A 21,243-nucleotide genomic window follows, 5' to 3' on the forward strand; every position below is an offset into this window, starting at 1 on the left:
ATGTCCAAATATGTTAAAGAGAGTTTCCTGACAAGAAAACACACTTTCTGCATTTAAGAATATCAGACTTACTTCATCAAAAACCATTTATAGGGTACATTATTTGTTAATTTGCTTAGTTTATTAGTTAATTTGCCTTAATCTAAATAAACTTGCTTACTTGAATGATATGTCTCATAAGATCTTGCGCAAATAATAGCTAAAGCCAATATTTCATAGTCAATAATCTTATTATGTCCAATGCAATTTGACTTCTTAATGATAAACAAAAAAATAAAAGCCCAGTCTTTATTTGTATTACATGAAAAATAGGATGCCTTAAATAGTGGTATCATGCACAGTGCATACTGGAAACATTTTTCACTGCCATGCTAAAATGTCTACAATACATAATATATGTGTGGATTTTGCTTCTATGTGAATTCAGTTGTGTGTAAAGATAGTTTTTTAAATATTTGTCATTCAAGAAAAAAAAAAGTAATATTAATTTAAGTGAAACATTTTTTTAGTTGGAAGTGTTCCTGTAACTCCAACAACTATGAAACCTCTTGCCATAACAGAAAATGAAGACCTGCATCCTTATGTTTCACCTCCTCCTAAGGCTATGTTTGGTTTTAGTGAAAATACTGATTATTTTACAACATCATCATCATCACCTTTGCAACCATCTTCTGTTAGTGCTGCAAAACAGGATGAGTTTAACTCAACTGTGCAGCCTGATGTACCTGATTTGGAATCTTCAGTTGAAAATACCACTAGTTCAATTTATGAAGAAGCATTAAATGAAACAGTATTATCTCTTACAGACTGTACATTTTCATTAAATGAGAAGAATCTCATAGCATTTTATGAAGAGCAACAGCTTGAGTTTGGTAATAAAGTTCCTCATGATGCTGTACTTCAGTTTCATTGCTTGCCATTTGGTTATCGATATTTGGAAGTTAAGCAGGAAATAAAGTGTATTAATGGTTCGTGGCAGCCACATAGCTTTCCTAAATGTGTGGAACCAAAGAAAGGTAATTATTATTAGTTATTCTGTTAAATATCATTGTAAAAAACATGTAACAAACTGTTTCATCACTATTTTCAAATTTGGAATTAAAAATGTATTTATGTTGATTTTTCTGTTTCTTTCATAACTTCGTTGTACAGAGTATAATGTTTGCATTGGTTTTGTTGCAGTCATGATATTTAAGAAACACACATTTTGACTTTTTAAACGTTTATAAATTATTTTTTTATTTGGTTTCAGATTGTTAGTGGCTACCTGTGGAGGTTGTAAGCTCTCTGTAGAATTTTGCTATGTCTGTTGATATTACACCAGGTCAAGAACAAGAATGCAGATGGCACTAAGTTTTTCAGTGCATTTGAAGTTTGTTTCAGAATTCCTGTGAGTGACCAAGACAGATCATGGCCTCCTTGCTTTTGTTGGGGTAATTGCTGATCTACATTAGGCTTGCTATGTGGTGGCTAATATGATATTCCTTAAATATTTAGGAATATCATTCCTAAATATTTAAGAATTCTTAAAATTTGGCAAGAGTCCCTCTAATCATTGTAATGATTGCTACTCTTGTATAGTAGCCAGTTCAATGTATAAAAAAGCTAAAGATTGAAAAAATGTAGTGATATGTTCAGATCAGTTGGAACCTTAAGGTGTTGTGGGATTTTTGGGGCCCTGAGGCACACTTTAATAATAATAATAATAAATTCTGTTATTAGCTCTTGGTCACTCGTTCCTACAATGCATAGAGGCAACAGCTCCAGACAAGCCAGTGATTGCAGCTTTGTTCAAGAGACCACGCTGGTCTTGGACAAACTTGCCAGACCAGCGTGGCCATGTGGAGATGTGCCATCAATACAGTATAATAAACATGCTGACAATGCTGAGCTTGCCCCAGGACAACTAATGCAACAACTATAGGGGCTTACAGTAAAGCATAAAGACATACAATTAGAATAGAGTACAATTAATAGGAAAGGCAAAATTATATTACACCTTAAATTATATTACTTGGCATGCACCTTTTTGTAAATACTTCACTGAACAAATACTATGTATCTTAGTATGCCCTCTGTCGCCACACAGTGAGGGCTCACCAATTTCCATTTTCTTCAGAAAAATTTACAGAAGTGGAAGACTCACCTGATGAATAGGACGCTGACTGCAATTCCAAAGAATCATGTTCAAGCAAATCTCCCAATTTCCTTGGTCAGCAAGAAGGATGACATAGTAAGGGGCTCAGCTTTTACCAAATCTAGTTCAGAGATCCTTACATCTCATCTGAAAGAGGAACTGCATGATATCCACCTATAGGAAAAGGTATATCACTTTCATATCTTGCTGATTCTTTGTGCTACCTTAAACGTAAATTGTTATTTTGAAGAAGGTACAGTGATCAGAGTATGTAATGTGTTTACTGATAGCCCAATCATAGATCTATTAAAGGCTGTTTTTCTTTATAGTGTGAATGAATTTCTGTCAATTCCAGTTGCATGCTCATTTCATGTGAAGGAAAACTTAAATTGTGAGTCAATTGTTAGAGAAGATCAACTATCAAAGTTATTAATCGGATGTCTCTGGGGATTGGAAGATGCCAGGATTCCTTCTTGGGTTGCAAGATGATTACACTAAGTATCTTTGCTTCTTCTTCTGTCTAGAGAAGACAGAACAATAGGCCATTACCATATCAGAAGAGAATGGCCTGTTGGGCAGGAATTAAAACCTAGTAAACATGATGCACTTAACAATGTTTTGATACAAACAGAAAACATCTTACTGACCTTACTTTACATTAAGTGAGAGCTAGTGAAGAGCTCACTTATCAGAGATACCATGGGACAGTTATATAGAGTGGTGATATTCTGAAGCATATAATAGTTATAGGTAGGTTTGTAATAGTATTACAGAAATGGTGAAACTAGCAAAGGCTGAGTATCTGAGATCACTAGCTGAAAGAGCACAGGAAGGGAATAAGTTTTATATATGCATAAATACAAAGAAGAAAAGAGAAAATCAGATCAGACCCTTATATAATGGATGCAAAATTGTCATCAATAACCCACCTCTTGTAGTTCATGAATTGAGTGGGAACCCAATCAATTTTTAAAAATGAAAGCTCTTTCCCAATGAGGAGAAACTATATGAATTAAGTCAAACTCTCTGAAATCAGTGAAATGGAAATTACAGATTTGTTTATTATAGAGCTTGTTTGTTTATTTGAGCTTGAAAGAAACTAAAGGCCATGGAGTAGTTTGCATATACCTAGTTATTTTGAGGAAGTGGTGAGGGAGTACATTAAACCATTTAGGTTAATTATGAGCGCTTAATTATACTGAGAAGCAATTTCTTTGGATTGGGGAAGGTTCAATATTTTGCTGAACAAGATGGTTCTGAGAACAAAATGGATAACCAAACTTGTCAATCTGGCTTTAGTAGCATAGAAAATCATGGAGGCAGTGATGATTAAGAATGCAATATGGGGTCGTATAGATGGAAATTATTTTCTCAAAGGAACACAAGATTTTGTAAGGAGAAAATCTTGGATCTAACTACATTCAGTGCAGAGTTCCTGCCTTCTCATTTAAAAAGGGTGGAATCTACTGAATCCCAGCTTCAGGTCTTCCACACACAGAAAAATACACATCACTTATGCATGTTTTTCCACTGTTGCAGAATCCTGCACTGTTGTTTTGATTTGATTGGTCTTTGTGAAGAAATTGATATTAGCCACAATCCAGATGAATGCCTATTTTCATACACAGTTCCAAGTAAAAGTTTGAAAGCTGTGTGTTGCTTCACAATGGGAAGATACACTCATCAATTCCTGCTGAACAATCTGTTCATATTAAAGATGACTACAGAAATGTGACACGGACATTAGAGAAAATAATGTATGATGATTATCATACATAGCTGATTGTAATATCATTAAAAAATTTTATGTATAATTAGATACTTCTATGTTTCTACTGAGTTTCTACCTGGCAGAATAGGCTAGCCGGGTGGGTGAAGTGCCTGCCTGGCAACCCAAAGGTCGCGGGCTTGGATCAAAGTACTGCAAAAACCTTGGGAGCTGCATTATGGCCACAGAAGCCGATGCGCCAACAACTACCAAAAAAAATTGGTACTACCAAAAATGGCAGAATGAGTAGCCCATAGTCATTAGTATGATATAAAATATATTTTAAATAAAAATATCTTGCAATCTAGGAACTAAATTTGCATTTTTTTCATTGGTCCTTCACTTTTTGATCACAGATTTGCAATCATGGACATCTTTTCCCAAAGCTGTCAATGATTTTCAAATCTGTCATCAGTCACATTCCTATGTGATTGTGACTCTGCATTTGTCAAAGCTCTACTCTGTATATATATTTGTACAGCCAATTTTTTTTTTGTATTTAATGTAAGTTTTTGTTTTTACAGATGATCCGATTATTATTTTTGAACCAAGTAATGTTCTAATTTCGTCTGGAGGTATTTTTCTCATTAAACCAAACACATCATTTTCTATAAGATGCTTCACAAGAAATGGACAGCAGGCTTTACTGAGAAGTAATGCTTCTTTACAGATTATACCAAAACGTTAGTATTGAATATATTATATTATTGATTAGTTAAGACATTGCAGATCTGATATCTATTAATTATATTATTGAATATTATCAATTTAGAGGTGTTTCATAAACAATATTCTAGTTTTGTTTTTGCTTAGCATTGCACAAACAGATTTGATGATAAATTTTTAAGAATTTAGCTGGCTTGAAAAACAAGTCCTCAAAGTGAAATTTATTTTTATTACCATATAGCTTGGATGTTTTAAAAATTGTTTTCTTAATATATCTTCTTTAGTTCATTACCTCAAGAATAATGGTGCATTTTGTGCTTATGCATCAATGAAAAAATTTCTTTGTGAGCATGTTCCCTCCAATTCACTAATCACCTGAGAATTTTATAATTTGGATATTTTGTAATTTTTTTTTTAACTTCAAATAATTATAATGTTAAGATGTCCCACATTATATTCTTGTGTTGTTACCTACATTGAGAACTCAGACCTGTTCTTATCAAAAATATCCTTCCATCGTGCTTTAGTGATTTGTTATTTAGTGATTGCATTAGTGATTAGCTGCCTCTTGAATGTTCAAGCACTTTCCATAACCAATACCAGTATCACAGATATATTTTTAGATTTCTGTTTCGCCGACCGGGCTAGCTGGGTGGGTAAAGTGCCTGCCTGGCAACCCAAAGGTCGCGGGTTCGAATCCCGCCTCGGGCTTGGATCAAAGTACTGCAAAAACCTTGGGAGGTGCATAATGGCCACAGAAGCCGATGCGCCAACAACTACCAAAATAAAAAAATAAATAAAAATTTCTTTTATGGATATGAATGTATCTATTGGTCATGAATCATTACAAATTAAGCCAGTGTCATGAGATGTTTTTGACTACAAACCCCTATTTATTCTGGCTTTACTAGCAGACCCCCCCCCCCCCAAATTAAAATTTTTTTTATTTGTTGTTTACCAGACAAAAATATTTTTACCCCACCCACAAAATTTTTCTTTCTACATTTCAAAATATGCAGATTTAAAAAATAAAATTAAAAATCTGTCTGTCTATATGAAGTCCACTTGATATATTGCTTATATCTTCACTTCCAGAAATTGCTAGACAGAGCAAGAAGTTTCAACAGCTTACCTTTCAGAATTAGTCTTACAGGTGCTTTTATCTTTTTTGCTGTGCAGCTTATTTGTGACATACATAATGCTCAGGAAGTCCACCTTTTTGTGGATCCCCCACAAAACACAGTTTGCATTCTACTGAGTTAAACTGATGAATTGAAATTCATCAGCTTTGTGTTATAGACGTACTTCTGTACTTCATGAATAGACAATTGTCTAGCATTAGCATTAGTAGAGGCATATGATGCAAGAAAGCGAGCTTATGCAGCATCAGCCAAAAAAAAAACAAAAAACCCTCCAATTTCACACACATCCCTCTAAACATTTGTCCAGTTCCTCTTTGAATTTATTTAAGCTATCAACTTCCACAATAACAGATGGAAGTTGTTCCAGGAATCAACTACTCACTGGCTAAAGGCAAATTTCTGCACATCTATTCTACAACTATCTTTCCTCAGTTTGAAACTATGCCCTCACAGGTTCTTAGTCTGAGTAAGAGGAAGAATCCCATCAGCATTCAGCTTGCTCAACCCATTCAAGGCTTTATACACCTCGATCAAATCACCTCGCAGGTGCCTACTCTCCAGGCACTGCAATTTGCCTTTCTTGGTAAGAGCACCCCTTTGTTCCCCTCACCAATCTTGTTGCCCTTCTTTGTACTCATTCTAGCAACTCTACATCCTTCCTAAAATGAGGCCTCCAGACCTGTACACAGTATTCTAGGTGTAGCCCGACCATTGCCTTGTATAATGGAATAATCACCTTCCTGTCCCTGCTAGCAAAATTCCTATATATCATTGACAAGACTCCATGATCTGCACTGCTCAGCGAACTTCATATTTGACTGCACAATTACCCCCAGGTGTTTTTCATTTCCACTTCTTGAGTGTAGTACCACATAGTTTGTACATTTCTCTTTGGTTATTGCTACCCATATGCAGTACTTTGCATTTGTCAATGTTAAACTTCAGTTGCCACTTCTCAGCCCATTTTCCTAACTTATCTAGATCCAGTTGGAGTAGCATACTGTCTTTACTGCCATTAACAACCCTGCCAACCTTTATATCATCTGCAAACTTGATATATCTTCATCAATATCTTTGATAAATACTGAAAACAACAATAGGCCCATCACCAAACCCTGGGGAACTCCACTAATAACATTTGTCCACGAAGAGCAGCGTCCATTAATTACCACTCTCTGTCATCTCCCACTCAACCATCCCTTTATCCATTGTAGCAACTTACCCTTAATGCCATACCTCTCCAATTTGTACATCAGTCTTCCATGTGCAAGAGTATCAAAGGCTTTCCTGAAATCCAAGTATATGACATCAAAATTATTTTTGGCATTCAGTTCCTTTGTGACCACATGATAGTATCCAATCAAATTGGTCAGACAATACCTCTCATTAACAAACCCATGCTGTGTCTTAACTATTACTGCAGTCTTGTCAAGATGATCCTGCAATGATTCTTTAACAAGTGATTCCGTTATTTGCCCCGGAACACAAGTTAAACTAAGAGGTCTGTAGTTACTTGTGTCACCTTTTGAACCCCCTTTGTGAATTGGTGATACATTTTCACACCTCCAGTCCATGGGGATCTCCCCTGAGTCCAAGGAAGCTCTTATAATTATGGCTAAGGATTTGTTTACTTCCTTTTCTGCCTTCTTTAATATAACTGGATAGACCCAGTCCACCCCAGGTCCTTCCTTATATTTAACTTCAACAATTTCTCCTCCACTTTGCTCTCAGTTATTACAAAATCACTTAGCTCCCTGTTAGCATTTGATAAACTTCTGGCACTGCCCTCATTGAATAACTCCATACTATGAAGTATAGAGTTTTTGTATACCATAATGCTGTTTTGCATGCCACTGAGTTAAAGTGATGAATTGTCTTATACCACAAAGTATAGATTTGTTGTATACCATAATGCTTTTTTTGTATAGAATGGATCAAACTACAAATCTTTTCAGTTACAGTGAAAATTTCTTAGAAATTTATGCTATATGTGTTCATATTTAAGTCAAATGAATCTTATCTCTAAAATTTATTCTGACCATTCTTAATAGTGGCTTTTAGTACAGAGTGATGCTCTTTCTTTCTTCTTTTTTGACAGTAAAGAAGAAATAAGAAGAAGAATATCACTCTGTATGGTATTCTTCTTTTTCAGTGATATACAGGAATCGTTATATTCCAAAAACAATACCATTGATTAAAAATAGCATCTTGTTGAGTGAAAAGCATAAGGTAATATATGCTTTGGCAGCATGAATGTAGCCATGTGAAATATTCGACAAGGCTAGACTGACAAGTAGTGTTTGGGAAAAAAAGAACCACTTTTTTTTTTTGTTTTTTCAAATGTAGTATTGAAAGAACATACTGATACAGGTATCAGACTATTATAATAGCAACCCTTCTTTGTATTAAGAGGCTATTTAATTTTGAAAAAATTTCACAGCGAATTAATAGTAACATTAAGTGATATCTTACATGTTGGTTTGGTAGATTTCATATTGGGAGCAACAATACCAGATTAATGTAACAGCTGTGTAGCACCATGCTCAGGATATTTAGAATGAAGAACACCTGGGGGTAATTGTGCAACCAGATATGAAATTCTCCGACCAGTGCAGATAGGCTGTCAGGATACATCCTAGGGTTTTGTCAGTGATATACAAGAATTTTGGCAGCAAGGATAAGGAGTTGATTATCCCACTGTATAAGACAATGGTTAAGCCACATCTTGAGTACTGTACACAGGTCTGGAAGCCTTATTTTAGGAAGGATATGGATCTGTTAGAACAGGTGTAGAGAAGAGCAGCAAGATTGGTGAGGGGAGCAGAAGGGTGCTCTTACCACAAAAGGCCTCAGTTTTGCATATTGCAGTGTCTGGAGACTAGGCACCTGAAAAGATATCTGATTGAAGTGTTTAAGGCCTTAAATGTATTGAGTGAGCTCAATGCTGTTAAAATCCTTCCTTTTGCTTAGACTACACACATGAGGGGGCATTAATTCAAATTGAAGAAAGGTGGTTGCAGGTTGGATGTGCAGAAATTTGCCTTCAGCCAGTAGGTGAATGATTGTTGGAACAAACTCCCATCTGGCATTGTTTAGTTGGATAGTTTGCATAAATTCAAGAAAAAACTAAATGAGCTGTAGAGATGATGGGCAGATGAAATGGAATGGCTTTTTTTTTTCTCTTGCCTGATGCTGGTTCAGCTTGTTTTTTTGTCATAATTTACTGTGACTGCTACTACTAATAATAAAACTTTAGGTCCCCATGGACTGAAGATGTGTAAATGTATCCCCAATTCACAAAGGGTGATCAAAGGGTGGCATAAGTAATTACAGACCTATTAGTTTAACTTCCGCTCCGAGGAAAATAATGGAGCCACTGGTTAATGTATTGCAGGATCATTTAGAAGAGACTGCAGTTATAGTTCAGACATAGCATGGGTTCGTTAGGGGGAAGTCTTGTCTGAATAGTTTGATTGGATACTACAATGTGGTCACTAAGGAACTGGATGCAAAAAATAATTTTGATATCATATACAGTCAGTCCTCGTATAGCATGATAGTTGTGTTCCTAGAAACTCTTGTGCAATGCAAAATCGTGCAATATAAACAACAGGCCCTATGGGAAAAATAGGGTTAGGTGCCAACCACCCAAGATTGGACACACATTTGTAACCAAAACATTACCAAACACAATAAATAATCATAATAAAATACTTACGTATTTTATTACGACTATTACATAATAAAATATTGCTAATGTTTTTGCTTCTATCGTAAGCAAACTTGTTTTTTGTTTGATTTTCTGTCCAAACAGATGACAGCTGTTCCATCTCTTCCAATTCTTTGTGTCTTAATCTAATGGATTTTAATTACACTTTGAGTTGTTCCTGCTATGAAAGTTTTTATTTTCTTTGCATTCTTTGTAATTCTCGGTGTTGCCTCATTTAGGCCTGTAGCACGTGCAATATCATATGGTCTTTCATTTTGCTCAAAGTGTTTCACAATTTCATATTTTTTTCTCTATCGACAGAAGCGGACTGGCCATAAGCCTTATCAGGGAAACCCCGGTGGGCCGGGGGCCGGTGTGATTTTGGCCATAAACGCTAGTGTGAGGCCGCTACAAATTTTCCCGGGTAAGAATTTTTGACCCAGTCCACCTCTGTTTATTGATATTGCTTTTCTTTTTCTCTCTGAATCTGTAGTGTCTTCACCAGGATGCTTCCTTTTCATACCTTTTAAGTATTTTACTCATTTTAGGGAATAAAGCACAATTACAAAAGAGGAGGCATGCTTGATTCACATAAACAAAGCTGTGTGCGTGTAGCAGCTGAATAAACAACACCGTAAAGGCAGAGACAACTCTATTAACACCTCACTAGCTCACATTTTACTAAAGCACATTTCTAGGGGTTACTATCATAAAACAATAAAAACAATTTCCAGTTGCGTTCCTGCTAGTGGAATCTGTTATAAACTGGTAGTAAACTTGATCTAACTGCATTTTCGATAATACCGTTAGCTGGAATTTTACGTTATTATGGTGAAATGTTTCCCCTTCACTGATATAAAAAACATAAATACATTTTCAGAATCTTCTCCTCATTCCTATCGTGTTGCGTTTGGTTGGGGTGATTCCGCGTCCGACTGCCATTTCTTGTAAACACAAAGGCGAATCGTGCATAAGCGAATTTGGTTCATGTTATATACGATATCATTCCCCTATTTATAAATCGTGTATGATCGAATGCATGTAGTGTAAACATATGTTATATGAGCAGTGTCCGTTGATACTGCTCTTCGTGGACTAATATCATTAGTGGGGTCCTCCAGGGTTTTGTGTTGGGCCCATCGTTGTTTTCTATATTTATTATTGGTATTGATGAAGATATATCAGGTAATGTCCAAGTTTGCAGATGATACAAAGGTTGGCAGGGTTGTTAATGACAGTACGCTACTGAAACCAGTCTAGAAAAAGTTGGGCAGATGGGCTCAGAGGTGGCAACTGAAGTTTAACATTGACAAATGCAAAGTACTGCATATGGGTAGTAGTAACCCCAGAGTAACATACCAACTGTGCTGTACTACACTCAGGGTAGTGGAGAATGAAAAGGACCTGGGGGTTTATGTGCAGCCAGATGTGAATTTTTCTGAGCAGTGCAGGCAGGCTGCCAGTACAGCCCATGGAGGGTCTTTTCAATTATACATAAAAACTTTGCTAGCGGGATAAGGATGTGATTATCCCTTTGTGTAAGACAATAGTCAGGCCACACCTTGAGTACTGCATACATGTACGGAGGCTTCATTTTAGGAAGGTTTATAGAGCTGCTGGAAGTACAGAGAAGAACGAGTCTAGGAAAATTTACCGCCAGCAATTTACCGCCGCGTCAGTTTATCGCATTTTACCATCTAGAAGCAATGAGATGTGTTTGGTCAAATCATAAAAAGTTATTTTTTATTTAAGTTTCTGCCTTAAGCTATGATTAGCTTATTTTTAGAATTCTATGTACTGTGAGGGAATAGTACGGAAATAAAAAAAATACATGTATGGAAATATGTAACTTAATAGGTAGATTATGTATTTTAATAGTTACATGTATCACAAAAATAGTAAAAAATCCATTATTTGAACAATATAACAATCAGGGGCATAAATCAAAGTGAGGAAAGACAGTTGCAGAATAGATGTGCGAAAATTTTCCTTTAGCCCACGAATGGTTGATTGTCGGAAAATCCAGTGGTTCTTTGTCTCTGGTTTTGTGGTTTAACATTTTCACAAGTGTAGGATAAGGAATGTGGATTGTTAACATGCTGACAATGCAACATTATCTGAAAAAAAAAAGTATTACATTAGTAATAATAATAATAATAATAACACATATTAATAATCATTTAACAAATAAATCAGCTGCAACACTTCTTTACTAGAAAATACAATTCATGATATGTTCTATATGCTAACTGGGTGCCCTGTAGAAAATGTGTAATGTCATTTTTTGAAAACTGATGGATAGAAAAAAAATGATAGTGAGTTCTGGTAATCCCATTAGGGAGAGAATAAAACTATGCTTCATAATTTTCATTCAGCAAAAGCCACATATACCATTCTTATTAATTTGAAAAAATAGTGTGAATTCAGTAAAAGAGTGCCCATATGAAAAAGACTGGATATGTTTAGTTACAGAGCTCATAACTAGGCAAGGCATCTTAGAGGGGAACCTGATTGAGACATGTAAGGCTCTGAGAGGGGATAGTAAAATGAATGAGGATGAAATTTGTATGGTTATAAAAGATTCTGCAACTAGAGACCACAAATTCACATTATTATGGAAGAGGTTTAGACTGGATTGTAGGCAGTTTTCCTTTAGTCAGCAAATCATTAATTACTGGAATAAGTCACCTCTGTGGGTAGTGGAGGCTGACAGCTTGGCGAAATTCATTAAAAACTATTAATAAATTGATTAAAAACTATTATTGATTAAAACTATTAATAAATTGATTTAAATTGTCATTCTTTTCAGGTACTAGGAATTATGGCCAAAAAGAAATGGAATTGACCGTTGAAAGTTCTACAAGTGGACATAGTGGAAACTATACATGCATATCCGTTTTGGGTAGATCACGATCACTTCTTGTAAAAGTTTTAGGTAGGAATTTGTGATTTAATTCTCTGTGTGCATGGATATTGTGGAAATAAGCCTTCTGCTTAATCATATAAGAACTCATAGAATTTAAATTATATGAATTCTTGTAGTGATTAAAGAAAAGGTAATAAATACTTAAAAGTCCCTCAACTAGCACTGTACAACTGCCTAAAACCAAGATTGTTGGAATGCTTTATTAGAAACATTTCTTATGAAAATTTAATGTAGATTAAAAATAAATAATCAGAACAAGCATATTATACTTCATATTTTGCTTGGTGTCCTAACTTATTAATGAAATTAATAAATATAGCAGAAATAATGATCATAAGGAAGAATAAGTTTGTGAAATGGGTCCCCAATTTCATATTATTTCATCATTTAATGCTGAATTACTTGAGTGACCAGCTATCCTCCTCAAATTGTATATGCCATTATATGTGATTAACACTTCATCAGATACACCTATTTACCTACAATTGGCATGCATGCCGCACAAAAAAAAACACTTGCTTTCTTTTTAAAATCTTAAAAAATAATTTAAAATAGTTCACTTTTTTTATGCCACCCAGTATTTTAAATGTATTATGTATGAACAAACCATTTTTTTAAATTTTTTTGAATTGTAAACATATTTTTTTAATAATTCTTTTTGAAAAAAAAAAGTACCAGCTGGACACATGAGCAAGCACAGAACATGCTTAATATTGTTGGCATTGTACCAAAAACAATTTTCAGCATCATAGCATATGCATCTTAATGGTATTTGTATAGAGAAAACACATTGTGTGTGTGTGTCTATAGATGTATACAGTATACTATGAAATGTAAAATGATTTTCAAAAAGAAATAAGCTAAAGAAAAGGGTGACATATTCAGTGAATGACTGCATCAGCAAGCTCAGTGTGCATGAAGTGTTCCAACCAGTACTTTAAAAAAAAAAAAAAAAAAAAAAAAAAAAAGTGAAAAAAGTGTGATATGAATGTTGATGCATGTAAAACTGGGAAATGAGACTACTTCTAATGCATTGCAGCATATGAAGAATATATATATATATATATATATATATATATATATATATATATATATATATATAAATTAGGAATAATAAATTAATTATCCATTGCTAACATGCATCTGACAGGTGCCACTTTTATAAAATTTTTTGTTACTTATTTTTTTAAATTTGTCAATAAAGTCAAATTTTCATGTGTACCTTTACCCACTAGTATTATTTAACTGGTTATACATTTTCTGTTTTGATTATGGTATACTATGAATTATGAGACGTTAAATTTTTGATTGGCATTTAACAGACTCCGGGTGAACAAAAGCATCCACCTTTCTTCTAGCAGCTTCCATTTGCTGGCTAAAAGTGAACAGCTGACAAAAATATATATACACTGAAAGGACAGAATTCATGGGATACTTGGTTTCTGGGTAATGCAACGCTGTCACCTCTCACTGCTTGACGAACCCACTGCTTGGCAGGTATATAGGTACACTGCATTCACATAGATGGTAATTCGATGTCAGTATGGATAAACATTGTGAGTTAACCAACTTTGTAAGAGAGATGATAGTGGGTGCTCAATGCACAAATCGCTCTATCATGGAGGTGGTACAGAAATTGCACTATCCCCTTGTACAGTATCAAGAGTGTATCAGGAAAATGCCATTTCCAGAATAACATCACATTGTGGGCGGAGAAAAATGGTGAATGAACATGGTCGTCAACATCTGTCTCGCATTGTTTCAGCTGACCGAAGAGTGACAATGGCACAAATTACCGCTGACTTCAACGAGGTAGGTGCCAGAAATATCTCCACTAAGACCATCAGATGATCATTAGCATTAGCATTAGCATTAGTAGAGGCATATGATGCAAGAAAGCAAGCTTATTCAGCATCAGCCAAAAAAAAAAAAAAAAAACCCACTCCCATTTCACCCCTCCGTTCGTTCGAAATACCTGTCCAGTTGAGCTTTAAATTTGTTTAGGCTATCAACTTCAACAACAAGTGATGGAAGTCGGTTCCACCAACCAACCACCCGCTGGCCAAAGGCAAATTTCCGCACATCTATCCGACATCCGTCCTTCCTCAATTTGAATTTATGCCCTCTGAGGTGATTATTCTGAGCATTATCATTAGCCACAATAGGTTATGGGAGCTGCCGACCCACCAGATTCCCATTGCTAACATCACGACACAGGACTTTACACCTCAACTGGGCAAAAGAACATCAGCACTGGACCTTGGATGATTGGAGACGGGTCTCCTGGTCCAATGAGTCCCATTTCCAGTTATTTCGAGCAACAGGAGGGTGTGTATCTCGCAGAAACTGCACAAAGCTATGCACCCATCATGTCAACAAGGAACTGTTCAGGCAGGTGGAGGGTCAGTAATGGTCTGGGGTGTATTCAGCTGGCTCACATTGGGACCTCTGGTATGTCTAGAAGCATCTCTAAATGGTCCAGATTACACATCCATCCTTGCAGACCATCTGCGTCCCTTCATGGTCATCGTGCAGCCACAGGCCAGTGGACTCTTCCAGCAGGACAATGGACTCTTCCAGCAGGACAATGCACTCCCCCACAGAGCCGTGGTGACTAGAATATGGTTTGAAGGAGAATTCTGCAGATTTTACCACCATGGAATGGCCTCCCCGTTCACCGGACACAAACTCTGTGGAACATGTTTGGAATGGTTTGGAAAGCTCTGTTCGAACTTTGGGTCCTCCACTCAGGAATGAGACAGAATTATGGACAGCAGTGCAGCAAGCATGGGTAGAAATACCTGTGAACATTTTCGTGAACTAGTGGACTCAATGCCTCAATGCACAGATAAGGGCACTCAATGTGAGTGCCCTTATCTGTGCGAAAGGTGGGCCTACCCATTACTATGTAGGTATCCATGGTTTCTGTCCATTCAGTGTATATCTACAAACAAAAATATAATATGTATGTGAACACTGTTCAGTCAAAACATTACAACTGCCCCTATGTTTTAGTAGTTGGCCATTCCACCCCACTTGTTGGCATATGTATCACAACGAGAATTGGTCAGTGTGATATGTCAAGTTCATGGCATTTGGTCCATACAAAGTACTTGATCTGCGTGGGCAAGGGACATGATCTGACAAACTTTGAAAGAGGAGGGATGATTGTCTGGCACTGGTTGGATGGTAGCAGTATTATGGAACAGCCCAAAAATCTTGTGGGCTGTTCATAGAGTGCTGTAATTAAGGTATTCCAAGAGTGAATGGACAGTGGATAGAGCAGCAGTCACTAGGCCAATAGCAGGTGCCCATGCCTCATCAAAGGTCATGGTCAACATAGGCTGTCCTTCCTGCCTTGTGCAAGCCAATAGATAGAAAATGGTGGAACAGCTGACAATGGACTTTAATCAAGGGACAGCCAGCAGTATTTTCAAGACCATGATCCAACTAGCTCTCATCTGTGTAGGCTGCTAGAGTAGATACTTGATCAAGGTACTTGTGCTTAGTCATTCAGTGCCACTGACACAAAGTTTGCATCTAAATGGTGTCATTGGACCATTGATGGCTGGAAAAAAGTTTCATTTTCAATTAATCACATATCCTGCTATACCATGTGCATGGTAGATGAAAAGTAATAGCAGTAATGGCAAATGATGCTAGAAAGCAAGCTTATATAGCATCAGCCAAAAAAAAAAAAAAAAACACCAACACAGTTCACCCATCTGTACCCTCCAAGAATTTGTCTTGTTCTTCCTTGAATTTATTCAACCCATCCGCTTCCACAACAACAGATGGAAGCCTGTTCCAACAATCAACCACATTAGCATTAGTAGAGGCATATGATGCAAGAAAGCAAGCTTATGCAGCAACAGCAAAAAAAAAAAAAAAAACCACTCCCATTTCACCCCTCCATTCGTTCAAAATACCTGTCCAGCTGAACCTTAAATTTATTTAGGCTATCAACTTCCACAACAAGGGATGGAAGTCTGTTCCATGAACCAACCACCCGCTGGTTAAAGGCAAATTTCCGCACATCTATCCTACATCTGTCTTTCCTCAATTTGAGTTTATGCCCTCTCAGGTGATTATTCTGAGCAAAAGGAAGAATCATATCGGCATTGAGCATGCTCAAACCATTCAAAGCTTTATACATCTCTATCAGATCACCTCGCCTAGCCTTCAGACACTGTAATTTGCAAAACTTTAGCCTTTCTTCGTAAGAGCAACCCTTGGTTCCATTCACTAATCTTGTTACCCTTCTCTGTACTCGTTCCAGCAGCTCTACATCCTTCTTGAAATGAGGCCTCCAGACCTGTATACAGTACTCAAGGTGTGGCCTGACCATTGCCTTATACAAGGGAATAATCACCTCCTTATCCCTGCTAGAAAAATTCCTGTATATCATTGACAAGACACCATGAGCTACTCTTGCAGCCCATCTGCACTGTTCAGAGAACTTCATATCTGCCTGTACAATTATTCCCAGGTCCTGTTCATTCTCTACCACTGTCAGTGTAGTACCACAGAGTTGATACGTTGCTCTGGGGTTGCTGTTTCCCATATGTAGTTCTTTACATTTGTCAATGTTAAACTTCATTTGCCACCTCTCAGCCCATCTGCTCAACTTTTCCAGATCCTGTTGCAGCAGCATAGCATCAGTAGTGTCCTTAACAACCCTGCCAACCTTTGTATCGTCTGCAAACTTGGACATTAAGCTTGATATTCCATCATCAATATCATTTATAAATACAGAAAACAATAATGGACCCAATACTGAGCCCTGAGGGACTCCACTAATAACATTAGTCCACAATGAGCAGTATCCATTGATTACCACTCTGTCTTCTCCCCTTCAACCATCCCTTTATCCATAGCAGCAATTTGCCTCCAGTGCCACACTGCTCCAATTTGTGCAGCAGCCTTCCATGTGCAACAGTATCAAAAGCCTTTCTAAAATCCAAATATATAATATTAAAGCTATTCTCTGCATCCAGTTCTTTTGTGACTGCATCATAGTATCCAATCAAATTGGTGAGGCAAGCCTTTCCCTTAACAAAACCATGCTGTGTCTGAGCTATAACTGAAGTCTTGTCTAGATGATCCTGCAGTGCTTCTTTAATCAGTGCCTCCATTAATTTTCCTGGAACAGAAGTTAAACTCACAGGTCTATAATTACTTGTGTCAGCCTTTGATCCTCCTTTGTCACATTTCACATCTCCAGTCTATGGGTACTGAGTCCAAGGAAGCTCTCATAATTATGGCTAAGGGTTTGCTTACTTCCTTTGTTGCCTCCTTTAGTATAACTGGATAGAGCCCATCCACCCCAGGTGTCTTTCTTGTGTTTATCTTCAACAATTTCTCCTCCACTCTTTACTCTCAGTTATTACAAGCTTATCTAGCTTACTGCCAGAGTTGAATACACCTCTGGCATTCCCCTCGCTGAATAATTCCTCATGTGTGAATGTCGATGCAAAATATTCATTTAGTTTGTTAGCTACCTGAGCAGGATCATCAACAGTTGAACCATCAATATCAAGTGGACCAATCTGATTCATCCCCTTCCTTTTAGAGTTTACATAAATAAAGTACTCTTTGCCGTTTTTCTTTGCATCCTTTGCCAAAGATTTCTTGTAATCTCACATCCATTTAGGCCTAAACCTTGAACAATATTTCTTAGTTGGTATGTAAAGCCTAGTAGCTTCCAAGATAAGTTCTTTGAATGCTTCCCATTTTGAATTTGCTCTTGGTAACATCATCAGTTGGTCCCACTGTATAGAATTTACATACTGTTTCAGACCATCGTAGTTGCCTTTACGAAAGCAAAAACCCTTCCCTTTACTCCTGATGATAGTTACCTCTTTGAGTAAATCCCACTTCAGCACACTGTGATCACTGCCACCTAGTGGTTCCTTTATCTGCAGATTCTTAATGCATGAAGAATCACTACTGATAATCAGATTAAGGGTATTACTTCCTCTAGTTGCCTCCCGGACATGCTGATGTAGAAAACAATCATCAAATAAATCCACAAAAGCCTTGCTAGTGTGTGAGTGACCAACTCACAAATTTCAGTCAATATCTGGGAAATTAAAATCCCCCATTATAAGACTCTCTGATTTACTGACCCACTCTATTTCCCTTTTCTTATTATACTCATCAGAGCAGTCATTAGGCCTATAGCACACTCCTACTCTCAATTTTGATCTCCCACTTATGTCGCACCAAACTGACTCAACACTGTACTGTCCAGCGATGTCAACTGGCTTCACTTCCTTGGATTTTATGTGTTTCTTAACTAATTGCATAACCCCTCCTCCCTTCTTCTCCTGTCTATCCTTTCTGTACACATTGTACTCCTCATATTCAATTCCAGTTCTGCATCCTTATATCTGTGTGACACCACATCTCTGATATCCCAACAATATCTGCCTTTGATGTTTTGAGCAATACCTCAAATTCATCAAATTTATTACCAAACTCCTGGGGGTGCCTCCGTAGCCAGGTGGGAAGGAGCAGCAGTGCTTAGCACACGCTTCTTGATTAGACCGGGGTTCGAACCAGTCACTACCAAATACAGAGGATGCAGAAAGGTCAGGGAATGACCACCGCATATTCCTGGAGCAATATGGCCTTAGTTGCTAATGCTCCTAAAAACCAAATAACAACAACAATAACAACCAAACTCCTAGCATTGGTGTACATGCAAGTATACATGCACCTGTTCCTATTCTTAGCTACCCTAGCACAACCCATGTGTTTTCTTGTACCACAATGACTCCCAGAAGTCTCTGAAAGCAAACTTCTGCACATCTATCCTGCAACCATCCTTCCTCAACTTGAATTTATGCCCCCTCATGTGTGTAGTCTTGGCAAGTGGAAGAATGCCATTAACATTCAGCTAACTCCATCCATTCAAAGCTTTAAACATCTCAATCAGATCTCCTCACAGGTTCCTAGTCTTGAGATACTGCAATTTGCAGAACTGAAGCCTTTCTAGGTAAAAGTATCCTTTTATTCCCTTCACTAGTCTGGTTGCTCTTCTCTGTACCCATTCCAGCAGATCAACATCCTTCCTAAAGTGAGACCTCCAATTATGGTAATATTGTGGAGAAACATCACTCCAATGTCCTTGTCCAAGTGAAACAAGTAAGTGGTGACAGTATTATGGTATGGGGGTATTTTTTGGAGAATCTTTTGGAGCCCACAGACCACACTCTGAATGCTAAATACTTCCTATCTATTGTGGCTGATCAGGAACAATCCTTCATGTTGACTGTCTTCCCAGATAGCAGAGGTGTGTTTCACTAGGATAATGCACCCAGCCACATTGCTAGTTTGTTCAAGAGTGACAAGGTAGCACCAAATACAGAAATGTCTTCTAGGTGCTACCTTGGCTGCTGAATTCACTGGATGTGAATCCTGAAGAATATCACAGGATTATGTGAATTTAAATCTGGTGCTTGGATCCTCCACCATGGTTTGTTTGTTATTTGGTTTTTAGGAGCATTAGCAACTAAGGCCATATTGCTTCAGGATATGCAGTGGTCATTCCCTGACCTTTTCGCATCCTCTGTATTTGGTGGTGACGGGCTCAAACCCCGGTCTAATCAAGAAGCGTGTGCTACGCACTGCTGCTCCTTCCCACCTGGCTACGGAGGCACCCTCCTCCTCCACCATGGACTATCGCAGATCTGTAGGAAGCAATCCTGGCAATGTGGTACAATACAGGTGGTAGATGACTCTCATCAACCGGGGAAATACCACCACTTTGCTTATTGGAGACTTGAAGTGGAGGAACCCATGTTTAGTCTCCAGAACTAAGTTCTGGTCAACCCTTCCCCATCTCTTCCATCATGCAGTATGACTGATGACTTTGAGGTTATGATGGACATCATGGCGAGATCCAGTCTTCCTTACATTTAGAGGGTACAGAACTAAAATGGTGTTCGCAGGCTGGCCGTTAGTTAGTACACTGGACCGAACTTACTGTTAACTGTTTAGGAGGCTGCCTGTATAATCTTGCTACTTCTACTCTGCCAGACAAGGCGCCTCCGTAGCCAGGTGGGAAGGAGCAGCAGTGCGTAGCACACGCTTCTTGATTAGACCGGGGTTCGAGCCCGTCACCACCAAATACGGAGGATGCGGAAAGGTCATTCAGGGAATGACCACCGCATATCCCGGAGCAATATGGCCTTAGTTGCTAATGCTCCTAAAAACCAAATAACAACAACAACAACTCTGCCAGACAGTGACTGGAGGGAGTCTGAGTAATGTGTATGCGGAAGGGCATTGCCGAGGCCACGTTATGTCAAGGATCTGGGTATATTCTTACATGTACGCCACAATCAAAAATTTCATTACTTCATACAGCATGTCCCCCCCCACTTTTTCTTACTATTGAATATACCATGAATTGTCAAACTAATAGAGTGAGCTTATCTGCGAAAAGATTTAAACCTCCCAAACACTTCCAAGTTAATTTCACAAATATGTGTGGTCTCAATTCTAATCTCAACGATGTCCATTTCCACTTGCAGTCTGCCAAATCCCAAGTACTTTTTCTGACAGAATCTCAGTTATCAGTTGATTGAACCTCTGCTCATCTCAGTTGCCCAAATTATTGGCTGTACGATTCCTTTCGCCTCAAAGGTGATACTTGTGAATATGTCCGTTCCGATATTCCCTGTCAAAGACTTGGTAATTTGGAATCTCCTCTTCTCGATCTTTTCTGGCTTAAAATCTCTACCTCATTGTGTCAAATTCATCTGTTGTCTCTACCATTCTCCCAACTCCACTAATCACTTGGAGCTCTTCGACTTCCTCTCTTTGCAACTTGACTTTCTCTAGTCCAACTTTCCTAACAGTGAGGTAATTTTCCTTGGTGATTTTAAT

The 21,243-nt window shown here is 37.6% G+C and overlaps 1 protein-coding gene across 2 annotated transcripts in view; it reads left to right on the forward strand.

Annotated features, from left to right (window-relative positions):
- LOC150075350 (sushi, von Willebrand factor type A, EGF and pentraxin domain-containing protein 1-like) overlaps positions 1–21,243 on the forward strand; it is a 253,397-nt gene that overhangs the window by 200,642 nt on the left and 31,512 nt on the right. For both annotated transcript variants that reach the window (XM_090388279.1, XM_090388280.1), the window contains exons 14-16: positions 510–1,016; positions 4,430–4,588; positions 12,232–12,357. In XM_090388279.1, coding sequence (XP_090244405.1) covers positions 510–1,016; positions 4,430–4,588; positions 12,232–12,357 — 792 coding nt within the window. The remainder of the gene's footprint in view (positions 1–509; positions 1,017–4,429; positions 4,589–12,231; positions 12,358–21,243) is intronic.

Source organism: Mastigoproctus giganteus, chromosome 14, assembly GCF_048544385.1.
Source record: "Mastigoproctus giganteus isolate SK-2022 chromosome 14, ASM4854438v1, whole genome shotgun sequence".
NCBI classification, from domain to species: domain Eukaryota; kingdom Metazoa; phylum Arthropoda; class Arachnida; order Uropygi; family Thelyphonidae; genus Mastigoproctus; species Mastigoproctus giganteus.